Source organism: Vitis riparia, chromosome 5, assembly GCF_004353265.1.
Source record: "Vitis riparia cultivar Riparia Gloire de Montpellier isolate 1030 chromosome 5, EGFV_Vit.rip_1.0, whole genome shotgun sequence".
In the NCBI taxonomy this organism is placed as follows: domain Eukaryota; kingdom Viridiplantae; phylum Streptophyta; class Magnoliopsida; order Vitales; family Vitaceae; genus Vitis; species Vitis riparia.
The window spans coordinates 2,172,183-2,187,679 of record NC_048435.1 but is presented as its reverse complement, the minus strand read 5'-3'; the positions used below and the strand labels follow the sequence as shown (position 1 = coordinate 2,187,679).

General features: G+C 34.2%; 2 protein-coding genes across 2 annotated transcripts; one reads left to right on the top strand and one right to left on the bottom strand.

Moving 5' to 3' along the window:
* Positions 1-4,837: 4,837 nt before the first annotated feature.
* Positions 4,838-9,321, top strand: LOC117914526 (CBL-interacting serine/threonine-protein kinase 1). Its single transcript, XM_034829876.1, has 12 exons — positions 4,838-5,045; positions 5,430-5,492; positions 7,074-7,145; positions 7,240-7,347; positions 7,445-7,525; positions 7,620-7,799; positions 7,907-8,116; positions 8,208-8,312; positions 8,434-8,550; positions 8,665-8,727; positions 8,836-8,910; positions 8,998-9,321. Exons 1-12 carry the CDS (start codon positions 4,860-4,862, stop codon positions 9,058-9,060), a joined length of 1,323 nt encoding a protein of 440 aa, XP_034685767.1. The 5' UTR covers positions 4,838-4,859; the 3' UTR covers positions 9,061-9,321.
* Positions 9,322-9,574: 253 nt separating this feature from the next.
* On the bottom strand, positions 9,575-13,895 carry LOC117914525 (probable GTP diphosphokinase CRSH, chloroplastic). The gene is given in 5 exon segments (XM_034829875.1): positions 9,575-9,947; positions 10,944-11,228; positions 11,657-12,589; positions 13,434-13,486; positions 13,489-13,895. Coding segments are annotated over 5 exon segments (1,740 nt in total). The 5' UTR covers positions 13,820-13,895; the 3' UTR covers positions 9,575-9,809.
* Between the last annotated feature and the right edge of the window lie 1,602 nt (positions 13,896-15,497).

The following is a 15,497-nucleotide window of genomic DNA, read 5'->3' as shown; positions in this document are numbered from 1 at the left end:
GAGACACAAAATTTTCTCTCTCTCCCAGTAGCTTTCTCTTCCCGGTCGAGCCTCACCCTTGTCCGGTCGAGACAACGGTAACCTGCCATGCATTAAATGCACCAACGGCTAGTGATCCGGTCGACCCTTTGCTTGTCCGGTCGAGGCTACTTTTCTACTGTTTTTGTCTCCCGAGCTTAGAAACCTATAAATAAAGAGCTCCTCTTCATTTATGAGCAAGAAAACAATTGCATTCAAAGCCCACTTACCTGTTCTTGATCAAAAAGCTCTCATCTTCTTTCTAAGTGCATCAAACCATCACTTGCATATTCTTAGTGCACTCTTACAATTCATCCTAGCTTTCTCTTGTACTTGAGCCATCCTTAAGCTAGGTTGAGAGTTTCATCCTTGTGTAAACTGAGTGTGAAAGCCTTCAAGTGGTTCAAATCTTGAAGAGATTGTGTGAGAGCCCATTGGAGCCGGAATCCAAGTGTAAGACGATTGAAAGCTTGATTGAAAGCTTGATTGAAGCTTCAAGTTAGTGGAACCCTCACTCGATTAGGAGATTGAGGAGAGTGGACGTAGGCAAGGAAGGGCCGAACCACTATAAACCCGAGTTTGAATTTTCTAACTTTATCTCTTTCCTTTATTTATTTTGTGCATATATTAGTGTGTGGAAAAAGATTTTGAAAAACCCAATTCACCCTCCCCTTTTGGGTATTTTCCTTAATTATTCATAGTCTTTGTTTTATCAACATCATTTAACATAACTAAATTGAACCTATTGATAACAAGTTCACTTTATTTATATTGCATGATGTCAATAAGTTATTTTTAACCGAAAAGAAAAAACAAAATATTTTGGTTTTTTCTATTTAGACAAAAAACAAACACCACAGATTATTTTTTCAAATTATAATTTCCTTCAAGGAAATTAATTAAATAAACTCTTGATTGAGTGCTTTTTTTATTATTATTATTTGACTTTTTCGAAATTGATTCAAATATGGTTTTAGTTATATTTTTCCTAGGGTTGTAACTTAGGCAATCAGTGATGATTAACCCGAATCCAACCCGAATTAAGAAATAATCAATCCAATCACAACCCAACTTGAACTCTAATATGAGGTATTCAACCTAAGCCTAACCTGATTAATGTATTTTTTAAAATGGTAACATAAAAAATAATAATAAAATTATCGTTATTTTTAAATATTAAGTAGAACCCAAATAATGAATATTAAATTCGCCCTCTAAAAGGGCATGTTTAATATAAAAAAAATTAAAGTAAAAACAGGAAATCATCTTTAAGAAAATGAATTCATTATAAAAAATAAATTTATTTTTCAAAAGATGAGTAAAATAGTATAAAAACAAAAAAAAAAAAGTAATGAAAAATTTTGTATTTTTATATTTACTTTTTAAATAATTATATATTTTAAAATAACATTAAAAAAATAAAATATAAAATACAAAAATCTTCCAAACCGAGGACCACGAGACACACGAGATTTGTAGGGGCATGGCGACAAGGAAAGTTGGAATCAGGGAATGGTTGGCAGGCAGCCCCATAAGTAGTAGGTCAGATACTCATAATCATTCACTCCACCTTCCATTCCTCTACCATTGTTTTTAGCTTTTAGCTTTTTAGACTTGTAAGCCATGTGTCGGTTGGGGCTCTCCAAAACGGCTGCGTTTTGATTTAACAATTGTTAACATTATTCCCTTGGAGCCGGTTAAGAATCAGGGCTTGTTTGGCTTAACTTACCTTTTTTTTTTTTTCAATTTTAATTGAAAGCTGAACTTGAAATTAAAGTTACAATTTTTAGGAAGGAATATTGGTATTAAATTTTTTTATTAGTTATGAAAAAATCATTACATAAACCATATTAGAGTTTATTTAACCAATATTATTTTAAAAAATATATATATTTTAAATTATAAGTTTATTAAATAAAATTAGTGTTGCAAGTTAGACAGGTTAATGGCTAACTCAAATCCAATATAAATTAAGAAACAATCAATCCAAATTCAGCTCAACCTAAATTAAGAAATAATTAATCCAACCTCAACACAACCCGACCTTTAACCCAAGATATTTAAACTAAATTCAACTCAACCTCATTTTTCTAAACTCGGGTCAAATTCAGATTCGTTAAATTAAATTCGGATTAATCAAGTTAAAGTCGAGTTAATCAGGGTTAGACTTGTCTTAATTGGATTGCATGATTCAAAATCTATCTATAATGGTTTTAAAAAAATTTATTTTTCAATATATCTATATCCAAATTTAATTAATAAATAAAACAAAATTTCAAAATAATAATAATAAAATTATAAAAATAAACTTATTTATATTTCTAAAAATAGAAAAGTAAATGATATAATTATACTTTGATTTTTTTTTCTTTAAAACATAAAAAGAAAAAGAATATTATTACACAAGATTATAAAAAAAAAATTATACATATTATAAAAATATTAAATCAAGTTCAGATTAGATACAAATTATTCCAATTTTTATCTCAACTCAATCTAAATTAAGTTTAGATTAAAAAAACTTAAAACCCAAATTCAAATGAAATAATAAAAATATTTGGTCACATCCGAAATAAAATTAACTAAATATACATAATAACTTTTATGACGACTTCTAAGTCAATTTAAATAGAAGAATAAGGGCTTTGATTCCATCTTATCTTCTAATTCCATTTTAATATCATCATGTCTTTTTAAATAGTGTCTTTTAGGCAATCAAATCATCATACATATTTTGAATAGCAGGTTTAGGTATCATAAGGAATATACTCTTATCAATCTTTATTGAACATCTATAAAATAAAGAATAGCAAGAAAATGACCTTATATCATTCTATATCTTCTTCTTCAAGCAATTCTTTTTTTCCTTTTCAAAACCAATGAGCATTTAGTGCAACTAATTGGACCAAAAAATTTGACATAGACAACATAATTTATGAATTTCTTGTAGAAAGACCATTAATTGGGAGACCTGTCATCTTCCTAGAAGCCACTTCTCCATCTACCAAAGGAAATTTTCCAAACGTCTTCAAACCAAATTTTTGACATTTCTAATCCGAGTAAGTATTCTTTATTGCCTACCACCATTTTTTCTCTTCTTTTCTGAACTATTTGTTTATGGGTTGTGTGTATTTTCAGATGGGTATAAGGGCTAGTGGATCTCCAGGTAGATTATCAGAACTTTCTTTATCAGGATGTCCCACTTTGGGATCAGAGAGTAAAAGCAGGGGATATGGTCAAATATGATGCTGTGTGTATATACAAAAGGCATTGACCTTTGATTCTCAAAGGGGTGTGGATGCTTTCATCATTTGGATCATGTTCTACACACATGGCACAACCTATAAACTAAGCATTAAACAACCCATTTGCCTTGTACGATTAGGCAAAGCCAGAGGGAGATTGAGTCAAGAAGTTTCAAATATGGGCACAAGCCAAATAATTTTGACACCTTCAATCCATTGAATAACATCAATGAATTATTCAAAATTGGTACAAATGAGTTTTGGGTTTTGGGGGTTTTTTTTTTTTGTGACCATTTTATTATATTTATATAGGCATTCCAAGGCATGGATTTTTTTGGGTTAGACAATGGTTATCCACTTATCCCAATGACCAAATCTAAAGGTTAGAAAGAGTGAACAAACCATACAAAAAGATGCCATTTTACACGTTTAATAGAAGAGACAACCCACCACACACGGCACATGATGTGTATATGAAAAGGAACAACGACAAACGAGGATGAGCTCATCAGCTTAGTTTGCAAGTGTGGTGGTGGTGGTGGGTTAAGGGTGTCATCAATTTTCCTAGAGTTTCAATCACGGGTGTTACAAGATATGGTCTTGCTACAATACCAAATTTATACATGTAAAAAAAAAATTGAGGTGGATGGGATTTAGGATTGTGGGATAAGAATGGCGTAACAATCAGAGGACAGGACATGATGCAGGTGGATCAGGGTGTTGGACGAAGGCATTAACACAATTTTGGTAGTGCAAGACCGGAAAGACCCCCATGTCTTTGTCTTGTCTCGCTTTCATCTACTTGGAGCTGTGAATTATAAGCCTCAAGAGCCATACCGTCCGGCTGAAGCCTTAGAAAAAAATCTTGAACCCATCTAAATGAGGTCAATTCTGAAAAGGAAATGGCCATAGCCCCTTTCATGGAAGTCATTTGGGCAATGGATTGGACATTGAATTGCCACATAAACAACAAAAAAAGAGAGTATGTCATGTCTTCATACTCACATTTTTACAAAAATAAATAAATAAAATACCTTTTTTGAAATATTTTAAAAATCATGGTTCACCCTTGAATAAGAACTTGACATTTATGATACGATTGAGTGAAAAAATATTGAAAGGACGGTGGAGTAACACCGGCCATAGGAAACGCGACACTAGAGCCTGCCTCAGCTCCTTCCAAATATGATGCAAATTGCTAAATTAAAAAGGGGGAAATGGGAAGGAAACGTACACGTGATAAGTGGGAGAGAAATGGAGAGATTATACAATGAAGGGGGGGAGGGTGGTGGGGTGATATTCAAATGGTGAAAAGGTATATATTAGGGAAATGAATGGATAATGGGTAAGTCAATGTTGCCACGTTGGCCTTCACGGATTCTTCCTTGTGGGCTTATTATAAGAGGACGAAAATAAAGGAGAAAGCCAACGAGGAAGAGAGAGAGAGGCTTGAGAAGGAATATAACAAAGAGTCTGGGTTTTTGCTGGTTTTCTGTGTTATTTGTTGTTACAGCCGCAACGGGTTTTTGAGAGGGATAGGGAGAGAAAGAGGGGGTGGGGTGGTGGGGGTGTTTGGGTGGCGGGAAAAGGCAGTACATGTGGAGAAAGGAGGAGAAGAGGAAGAAGAAGGGAATGCAACTGGGAAAGTACGAGTTGGGAAGGACTCTTGGAGAAGGCAATTTCGGAAAGGTTAAGTACGCCAAGGATATTGAATCTGGGCAGGGTTTTGCTGTTAAGATCTTAGAGAAGAAGAGGATTCTTGATCTCAAGATCGCAGACCAGGTGATTATCTCCGCTCCCCCCTCCCTTTTTCATTTCTGATTTTTCCATTTCCTCCATGCATGGGGTATTAGACTCCTTGCAATTTTCCTGCGCAGCCCTCTTTCTTTCTCCCCCAGTATATCCTCGCTTTGTTTATGTGCAACTTCTGTTTAATCAACTTATATTCATATCTCCCTCTGTTTCATCTCTGTATCTCTGTATGTGTATATGCTTCCTTTAATGGCCGCCTATTTCTGAAACCTTTCTGGGGTTAGGGATGAACGTTGAACAGCCATTTTGTTGATTCTGATGATCTGGAACGGTCTTGTTTTTCTTTTTAACCACTTCCCAAGATTCTATGCTTCCCTATTCAAATTTGAATTTGAAGTTTGAACGAAATTGCAGATAAAGAGGGAGATTGCCACCTTGAAACTCCTCAAACATCCAAACGTGGTCAGATTACATGAGGTATGCCCATCATCATATTTTTTCTTACTTTGAAAAATTCAATTTGGTTCAGAATTATTTCGTCCTTAATCTCAAAATTTCTGCCATCTTGCCAAACTAACCATCTGGGGGATTAGGGGTCAGGGTCAGGGATCAGGGGTCAGGGTCGTAGTAATTGAATTAGACACACTCGTCATCTTTTGAATAAATGGATCATTAATCATGCTCCATATGCTTGCCCCCTTTACTGCTCAGGGGTCAGGGGTCAGGGGTCGGGGTCAGGGACCAGGGGTCAGGGGTCAGGGTCGTAGTAATTGAATTAGACACACTCATCATCTTTTGAATAAATGGATCATTAATCATGCTCCATATGCTTGCTCCCTTTACTGCTCATCGTTTTCCTTAATTTTGAAAAAAAATGATAAAAACCAACTGACAGGTGGGGGCCTATCTTACCCACCATGTGACTAAGACTCAGGTAAATAGTGAATTGGGACTAGAATATATGGCTGGTTTGAAAAAATGGGCCATAGAGTAGAAGCAGCAGGAGTCCTTGTGAACTATTGCTATTATTGGGTGGACACGGAGGAATGAGAAATGAGTCATTGTCATTGATCAGGACCGTTGACCCATTCCCAAAGCTTCAATCTAATTCATGGGTCAGTTACTATTCTATTTCACCAAATAAGATTAGTTAAGAAAGTGAAAAATGATAGAGGTGGAGGTGTCACAGGGCCCATGCCATGTGAAAATGAACGCCAGAAAGATACGGCATCATAAAAAAATGAATCAGTATTTAAGGAAGGCAAACCACCAGGGTCTCTATTCTCTTTATGCCATGGATCATATACATAGATAATGACCGGCTGGCCAATCTTAGGAGGGCAAGTGTAAGAAGGGCAATAAATTATTGGACCCCAAGTTGGTTTGGTTGTTTTGGAGATGGGTCATGGTTGGTAGGAACCATACCATAGAAAAGGCCAAAAACGATAACCCTTACTTTTGAATGGGGGTCCTTGATTTGTCGTCTTCTGTAAAAGACATTGACTGCTGGGAATGACAAGTTCCCCTTCCGGCAATGCCACTCCCACGCCCACCACCAGAACCATCCTGATCAATGCCAAAACAGCAAGAGATAAATGGGCCAACCCTGTTGAGAACACCAAAAAGCAACAAGAGAACCTATTGTAATGTTCCCACCCCATGAAGACCTCATTTGGGATGGTTTTTTATTTTTGGTTTTAGCCCGAAGCCAAAATCGCAATTTTTTAAAAAACAATAATGATATTATAGGAATTCTATTAGCACGTGAAAGAACTTCTTACATAAGTCAAAATAAAGCTTTAATAAGAAATATTTTTTAGGCTTCTATATTAAGTTCTTTTTTAAACCATAGCTCTTTAAATAAAATTAGTTAAACAGACATAAAAGCTTTCATTAAATTTAAAAAGAAAAAAGCATTGACATTCAAACAAGACCAAAATAGCCTAAGGAATCCCTCTCTCACGAATCATGTCTCAGATTCTGAATTTAGGCTATATATATATATTAATAAATGGTTTTGGAATGAGTCTGAGGACTTTTTGTTAATGAACCCTGCAGGTCTTGGCAAGCAAAACCAAGATTTACATGGTCCTTGAGTATGTGACTGGCGGCGAATTGTTTGACAGAATTGTAAGCAAATTGATGGCCTATTCCATCTCCTCTCATGCTATTTCTCAATTTTACATAACTGAACTGAGCTGTGATTTGCATGCATAACACACAGGCATCCAATGGGAAACTTTCAGAAGCTGAAGGCAGGAAACTCTTCCAACAGTTGATTGATGCTGTGAACTATTGCCACAACAAAGGTGTTTTCCATAGGGATCTCAAGGTTACTTATTTCTTGCTTCTTATGAAAGATCTTCTGAAAGGCATCCCCTCAGGAATTTCGTTGTTCTTATATGAATATTGTGTGTTTCGATTGACAGCTAGAGAATGTTCTTGTTGATTCAAAAGGAAACATAAAGATCTCTGATTTTGGCCTCAGTGCCTTACCACAGCATTTTAGGGTACATTTCCATCCCTATAAAACATAAAAGATTTCTTCATGGAATACATTTTTGTTCCATTGCTTAACTTATTTATTTGTTCAACACAAATCAGGATGATGGGTTGTTGCATACAACCTGTGGAAGTCCAAACTACGTTGCACCGGAGATTCTTGCAAATAGAGGGTACGACGGTTCAACTTCTGACGTTTGGTCATGTGGTGTCATCTTATACGTGATTCTTACAGGGTATCTCCCTTTTGATGATAGAAATCTTGCTGTTCTCTATCAGAAGGTATAGAAGAGTTGCCTTTCATTTTGCTGTCTTTTTTCTCCGCCAGGTGGCCTTCTACCTAAGCTTTGGCACCTCTAAGTTTCATACTTCTTTTTAATGGATTTCAGATTTTCAAGGGGGATGCTCAGATGCCCAAATGGCTGTCACCAGGTGCCAAGAACATTATAAAGAGAATTCTTGACCCCAAACCTGAAACCCGAATAACAATGGCAGGGATCAAAGCTGATGAATGGTTCAAGCAACAGTATACACCAGCTTATCCCGAAGAGGAAGAAGAAGATATTCATGTGGATGATGAAGCTTTCTCAATACATGAGGTGGTTTGAGCTTGAATGTCATTAGATTTGTGTTCTTTTTAGATATGACAGCAAGTAATTCTGTGCTAAACTGAGGATTTCTCTGATGTAGCCAATGGAAGCAAAGAAGAGTCCAGGCTCACCCAACCTCATCAATGCCTTCCAGCTGATTGGAATGTCCTCATGCCTTGATCTCTCTGGTTTCTTTGAGAAAGAGGTAAACATCTAAAGAACCAAACCAGCAGCATTACAGACTAGAACTATTTATCTTTGAAGTTCACAGTTTTTCTGGGAATTCTGATTGCTAAATATGCAAATATTGTTTTGAGTGACTGTAGGATGTGTCAGAGAGGAAAATCAGATTTACCTCAAATCATTGCCCAAAAGATTTACTTGAGAAGATTGAGGATATTGTCACAGAGATGGGATTTCGAGTAGAGAAGAAAAATGGAAGGGTTAGTACTATCATTTGACTGCCTCTTTGAATCATCACCTATTATGATCATGAAACTCATGTACAGTTCTAGCAATTTTACTGAATTTTTGTATATATGCATTCATCTTTGTAGCTTAAAGTGATGCAAGAACATAAGTGTCAGAAAAGCTTTGGGAGTCTTTCCCTGGCAGCAGAGGTAAGCAGTTTTTAAGTTTTTGGCAGTTTGTTCCTGCATTTTCACCATTCAGTAATCTTAGGAAGTTTCTTTTTAGCTTATCTTTCTCTTTTGGCTATGGCAGCAGAGGTGTTTGAAATAAGCCCATCCTTGTATGTAGTCGAGTTGAGAAAATCTTATGGGGATTCTTCTGTTTATAGACAGGTATCGACTCACTCATATCTCTATCACTCTTCTCCATCTTCCCTCTTCCTACAACTAGGGCTAATTCTAGTTCCATTGTATGTGCAGTTGTGTAAAAAGCTATCAAGTGATCTGGGTGTTCCTACCAGCCAAGAGCTATTGAAAGTTTGACTATAGGATACAAGCAAGCCACAGAGATCAAAACGAGAAAGCAAATCCATATCATACAATATGTAATTATTAGTTTATTACTGTTAGTCAAATAGTCAGAATCAAGTAGTAGAAGCACTAGCCCATATTCAAAATAAAAGTAAATACCTTAGCTCATGTTGCAGAGCTATTGCAACGTGCTTTAGCAATTCAGTCTCACAAATAAACCATAAAAATCATCCAACTGTTTCAGGACAACAAATTGAAGTCTGATTCATGCAACTCATGCTAAGTAAGTAGTTCATAAGTAATGAGTTGTTTACTAGCATGCCACCAAAAAGATATTGCTAATGTTTTAAATAGAACTTCCCTAAAAAGCTGTATCGCTTCCGTCCCCAAGCATTTCATTGCCAGATGGCACCTGAGACACAATGCCATTTTTCATTTCAAAATTTGATCAGTTTCAGTTTCCAGATAAAGATCATCAGCCGCCCTACTTGAGAATCAAATGAATTCTATTGATTCTAAGTGAAAATTTCCAAACAAAAAATGTCCTCTTAAGTTTATTGATGATAACTATACAATATTTTCAGGGAAGAAAGAGGAGTTCTCATTTACAAGCTAGCTGCTGATGAACTTACACAAGTTCGATGAAATCAGTCTGCTCTATCTTTAGTTCAGGTTAACTATATATATTACAGGTAAATTCTATACATGATGAAAAAGGGTAATAAAATAACCCTCTAAAGAGCATATTTCCACTGAACTTACTAACTTACTGCAAGCCTGTCATCAATCTCTTTCCTGTATACCTGGATCTGGCCATTACTTTCTGCCATGTGTAGCTTTTCATTCAACATGGTTCTGTATTGGTCATCTCTATCCTCTAAATTACGCATAATTTCAACCTACATAAAACAAAGACATCATAAATTCACATAATACAAGAGTGAACCATTAATTAAACTACAGACTTGATAGTGGCATAGGCTCCAATCTTTTTAATGAGTAAATTAAAAGTAGACTAACCATTTAGCAATATATTATGAAAAATTCAAACAATCTTGTAGACATTGGTTTCAAAACGAAAAAGCAACTGATATTTCTATTCTTACCAAAACAACAAAACTTCGAACAGAAAAAGGATAAAAATTATAAGCATTTTCAGAAGATCAAATGTAGATATTTAAGCCTAGTTCAGTACCTTTTACCTGCATTTGCATGCTATCAACAAGATAATCCATGTAATTCATGAGCATGCATTTAAAAAGTGAACCATTAATTAAACTACAGACTTGATGGTGGCATAGGCTCCAATCTTTTTAATCAGAAAATTAAAAGTAGACTAACCATTTAGCAATATATTATGAAAAATTCAAACAAGCTTCTAGACATTGGTTTCAAAACCAAAAAGCAACTGATATTTCTAGTCTTATCAAAACAACAAAACTTTGAACAGAAAAAGGACAAAAATTATAAGCATTTTCAGAAGATCAAATGTAACTATTTAAGCCTAGTTCAGTACCTTTTACAGGCGATTGCATGCTATCAACAAGATAATCCAGGAAATTCATGAGCATGCATTTAATTTCCCTTACTTCACACATATGCACATAGACACACAAACATGCATACAACACAATCACCAAAACACCAAACAAATCCACCACATCTATAGAAGAACCTTGAGGTCATCAAAGCGTGATGACACATGTTATCCTCACTTATATTTAATGCGTAATCTGGCTGGCTATGGCATTGCTGGATCAAAATACTAACAAACTTATAGAATTCACATGCATGAAACACATCAAAGACCTGATCTACTTCATGACAAGAAAATCAACTTTATTTCTGACCTTAGGTTTCATTATTATACCTATTGTAACAGACATGATATTTACCTGCTTTTGAAACAAATCAAATTCATCAGAACTCAGAGAACCATCACTGTTTGAATCAAGAAGCTGCATCATCTCCCGAGCATCTTCCCCCTGGGCACCAAGTTCTTCCATTACTTCCATGAGTTCTTCAATGCTGATCCTACCATCTCCATTCTTGTCAAGAAGGCAAAATGCTTGATCTCTCTGGTTAATCTCAGTACCTTTAGGATTTGTGGAAGGAAGGTCTTTGAGACGCAGTGCAGCTAATTCAGCTGCAGCCATCATAATTGCCTTAAGCTGTTTGGCCTGAGCATTGACAAACAATGAAATTTTTTTAATCTAGTTCTAAAACACATTCTTGTATCTAGAAGGCTTTACCAAATATAATGTTCAGTTACAAGCTTCATTCATGTGCCATTTGCCATAATTTGCAGAGATAAAGTCATAAATAATCATTAAACAACTCTGCCCCTTGTGCCCTAGGCACCCTAATGTGATGAGCAATAAACCATGAACTTGATTGAAGAAACTATGAATTGAACAAGTAAATTATACCCCCTAAATTTTAGGAAAAAACATGGTTTTCTAGAGCAAAATAAATAAATATTTGGACTGTGTCATAGACTCGTTCAGGCAAACCTATCCTATACAAGTCAAAGCATAATTATTGATTAACAAATAGTTTATGCATAACTCTTACCAACATGAAGAATGAATCAAATAGAAGTCCTTACCTCTTCTGGATCAGTAACACCACCCTTGTACAATGAATGGGATGCTGTTCCACCAGATGCCATCATGTCCATCTCTGTAGTCCGTATTTGTATTTCCATTGGTGGTTTAGTCCTGCCTCCTTCACTCACATCAACTGCCATATGTAAACTCTTATATCCATTTGCTTTGGGCTTGGCAATGTAATCTTTTGTCCTGTGTGGCATTTCTTTCCATAAAGATTGGATAATTTCACGTGTTCTATAGCAAGCCTTCTCACCTAATTTTGACGTATTTACTCCAGATCTAGGCTTCAATATGACTCGCAATCCTAAAATATCATTTATTTCTTCCGGTTTTCGGCCATCTTTTAAAAGCTTCTTCATGGTGCTATAGCGACTTTTATAGCGACCTTTGACTGAGATATCATCCACCATCTCTGCTAACAAATGGTCAGCTTTCAAGGATTGAAGCAGATGTTCCCTGTACACATCTATTAGAGGTTTACTTCCTGTCTCATGGCTTCTTAACCATGTATCAACATAAAGGTATGAATAGGGAAACAAGTATCGGAAGGAGAGATCCTCCAGCTCCAGTGATAGGAAGTTGGTTCCTACAGCATGAGCTAAGGGAACATGTATCTTCATAACCTCGAGGGAAAGCATTTGTTGTTGATATCTTGGCAGGTAATCTAGATGTTTCATCATATCAAGTCTAATAGCAAGATCTAGAATCACAGCTCTGACATCATAATAAGTCAAGCAGAATTTCCTTAATGCGGCAGTACTATCATCATCCAAGACTTCCACTTTTGAAGGAATTTGCTTCACTCGCAAGCTTTCATGCAATAGATGAGCAGTACCAGTTCCAATTCGATCTCTAACTTCATATATGGTAACAGCACCCGCCTCCAAAACTTCTCTCAATATACCAGCTGAAATAACTTCTGCATCCATCTGTGATTGCATTAATTATAAATACTTCAGATACAAGGGTAAACAACTAAGAAAACATTCCCCAATGCAGTAGTGAAGAGTGAAGACAATGGATTATTATTATAATTATTATTAACAACAATAATTATCTCAAATGAGAGACTGCAAATGTCAATATCAAGGAACTAGAAGATATTGCTGTCAACATAACAATAACATTGCAAATTTTCTCATTAACCTCTGGCACTGAGAGGTGCTTCTTTCACTCTTTGGGAACGAATCTCGGAATAAGAGATAACCCTCCTACAACTTGTCCCAAAATTAGACATGCTCCCAATTACAATTTTACATTGGGACTTCCATAACCATGTGAATGAGTATAATTAGGGCTTAGACAACTCGTCTGGGAATTACGCATACACCCAATTGCAATTTTATCCTCGGACTTCCGTATCCATGTGAATGAGTATAATTAGGGCTTAGAAAAATTCAATATAATATGTAAAACATTGACAATTTCGTCTCAATTCTAACATATTTCAAAGATTGAACCTTTTTCAAAATATTTTGACCTTCACTGCACAAAAAAAATAGATTATGCAGATGAGAATCAAATTCTCCATGTCAACAACATGCAAAACATTAGTTTGACTGGAAAGTAATCGAAAAGTCTCCTCTTTTTTCCACATACCTTCACAGAGTAATGTCATATGTATACATAGAGTTGGATTAGTAATTTAAATGCATTCCCTAGGCCCTAGACAGCAAAATCTCCACCCATGAGCACAAGCGAAAGAGTAGTTTCCAAACGCAAACTGAATCAAAAGAAAAACCAAAACCGTTTCTTTCTAAGAGCGATGAGTACCTGAAGATCGGCGAGAATAAGAGCAACGGACAAGGCCTTGGAGAGGGGCGATCGCCATCGGGGCAAAGAGGCAAGGCCTGAAGAAGAGGGATGGAAAGCTTGAGACACTTGAACAGTATACTACTAGAACTGCTCGACACCACCTTCATTCTCTCCGTTAGCTCGTTGAATGCTCCGACCAATTCCACCACCATCTTCCCTCCTGGTTGTTCCAGCGCCGCCGCGCCCACTGCCGCCGTGGCCGACAGACGGAGGGTGGAGAATGCATTCCAGGAACGGTGTCGCTGGAGGAAAATAAGATTGGAAGGAAACTTGGGGAGCGTGGAAACCCTAATCTTGGAAAAGGAATGGAGAGGAAAATCGATGGTTGGGATATTGAGCTCCATGAATTAAATCACAGTATCAGGATTCCATTCACCAATTCTTACGATTTTCGATTTTTGCCCAGTTGATAATGGGTGGGACTGCGAGTGATGCCTCTTGTCTTTTAGTTTTTCCCTTTTTTTCAAAAATATTTCTTTCATTTTATTGGTTTATTTGTAGACCACGTGTCATCAATCTATTCCTTTGTCAATATTTTATCCCATTCACTCCTTTTTAAGTTATAATCTTCTGTTACACGCTATACTTTATAGGTATATTGGTATTTAAATTTTATTGATAAAATTCATAAAATTATTAATAATTTTTAATTTTTAAAAATAATAATACATATATTAAAATTGTTTTATAAATATAATTTATATAAATATGATTAAAGGTAATATTTATTAATTTTTTAAAAAATAATTTAAATTTCTTTGATATATTTATATTCATTTATTTTAAAAATTAAAAACTATTTTTATTAAAATATATTTTATTATATTTTAAATAAAATATAAATCAATTTATATAAAATATTTTACTTGAGATTTAATTTTTAAAATTTTATTATAAATCTGTGATGATAGTTTTTTTCCTATCAACTTAATTTATTTAAATAATTAAAATTATTAAAAATGTATCTTATCAAATTAATTTTAATTTATAAAATATTAGAATTTCTTTAATTTTTTATATTTTAGCAATTTTTAAATAAAATTATATTTTAATATTTTAAAATAAAATATTTAAAATAAAATAAAAAGATAAATATAACAAAATTTAAAAATTGAAATGATTGTAATTTTTAAAAATAGGATTAATGAGATAAATATGAAAAGTAGTTAATAATAAAAGGATAATATAAAATAAAATGGTAATATAAATTTAAAATAAAAGATAAATTTGAAACAAAATTATTTAAAAATAAAAACAAGATAAATATATTAAAAATGATTTTTTTTTTAAGTGGTTAAAAAATTGTCCAAAATAGAAGATTTTTAATGCTTGGCCTCCCCCGCCTGAAACATTCTTGATATTTTCACCGCAAAAACAACTTATCATTGAAATATTAGTAATATTTTGTTGATTTTTTCATATATTTTTATAAAAAGTAAAAAAAGTTTAAAGATATTTTTTTCTTTTTTCTTTTGCGAAGAAAGGCAAATTAAATTAGAGTTTTTTTTTTTTTGAGTCGAGATAATTAGAGTTATTTCAAATATGTCATATTTGATTAAAACAATATAGATTTTCAATAGATTCTAAACTTTGAGAATCCCTGAGAGTTTTCTCCTAACTTCTTATTTCATAATTAAAAGTTAGTTTGATTGTAATTTTATGAAATATTTTTATTATTAAAAAATATTTTTAAAAATTAAATTTAATATTTTATAAAATTTAAAAAATACTTTTGCTTTTGAAAAATGTCATTGTAAAGATAAAAGTAACATTAACACTCATAATAAATGTTTCTAAAAACACAATGCTTTCAAAAAATCACTTGTCATTTTTTTATTCCAACCCTTGTTTCCATTATTTTTTCCCGTAACATTGATTGTGTTTCGTAACATCAATTATGTTTAATAATATTTTTATTCGAAGTATTTTAATAAAAATATATATTTTTTATATGCTAACGGTTCGACCCGACTTTGTGGGTACATGCCACTGTGGAAAAATTAGTTATAATTTTGTTGGACG

What these genes read in the sequence shown, in the direction of transcription:
- LOC117914526 (XM_034829876.1), top strand. Translation starts at nt 4,860, where the DNA reads ATGTGGAGAAAGGAGGAGAAGAGGAAGAAGAAGGGAATGCAACTGGGA. An exon ending in TTTTCCATAGGGATCTCAAG is followed by an intron (nt 7,348 to 7,444) that starts GTTACTTATTTC and finishes TTCGATTGACAG; the next exon opens with CTAGAGAATGTTCTTGTTGA. An exon ending in CCTTACCACAGCATTTTAGG is followed by an intron (nt 7,526 to 7,619) that starts GTACATTTCCAT and finishes AACACAAATCAG; the next exon opens with GATGATGGGTTGTTGCATAC.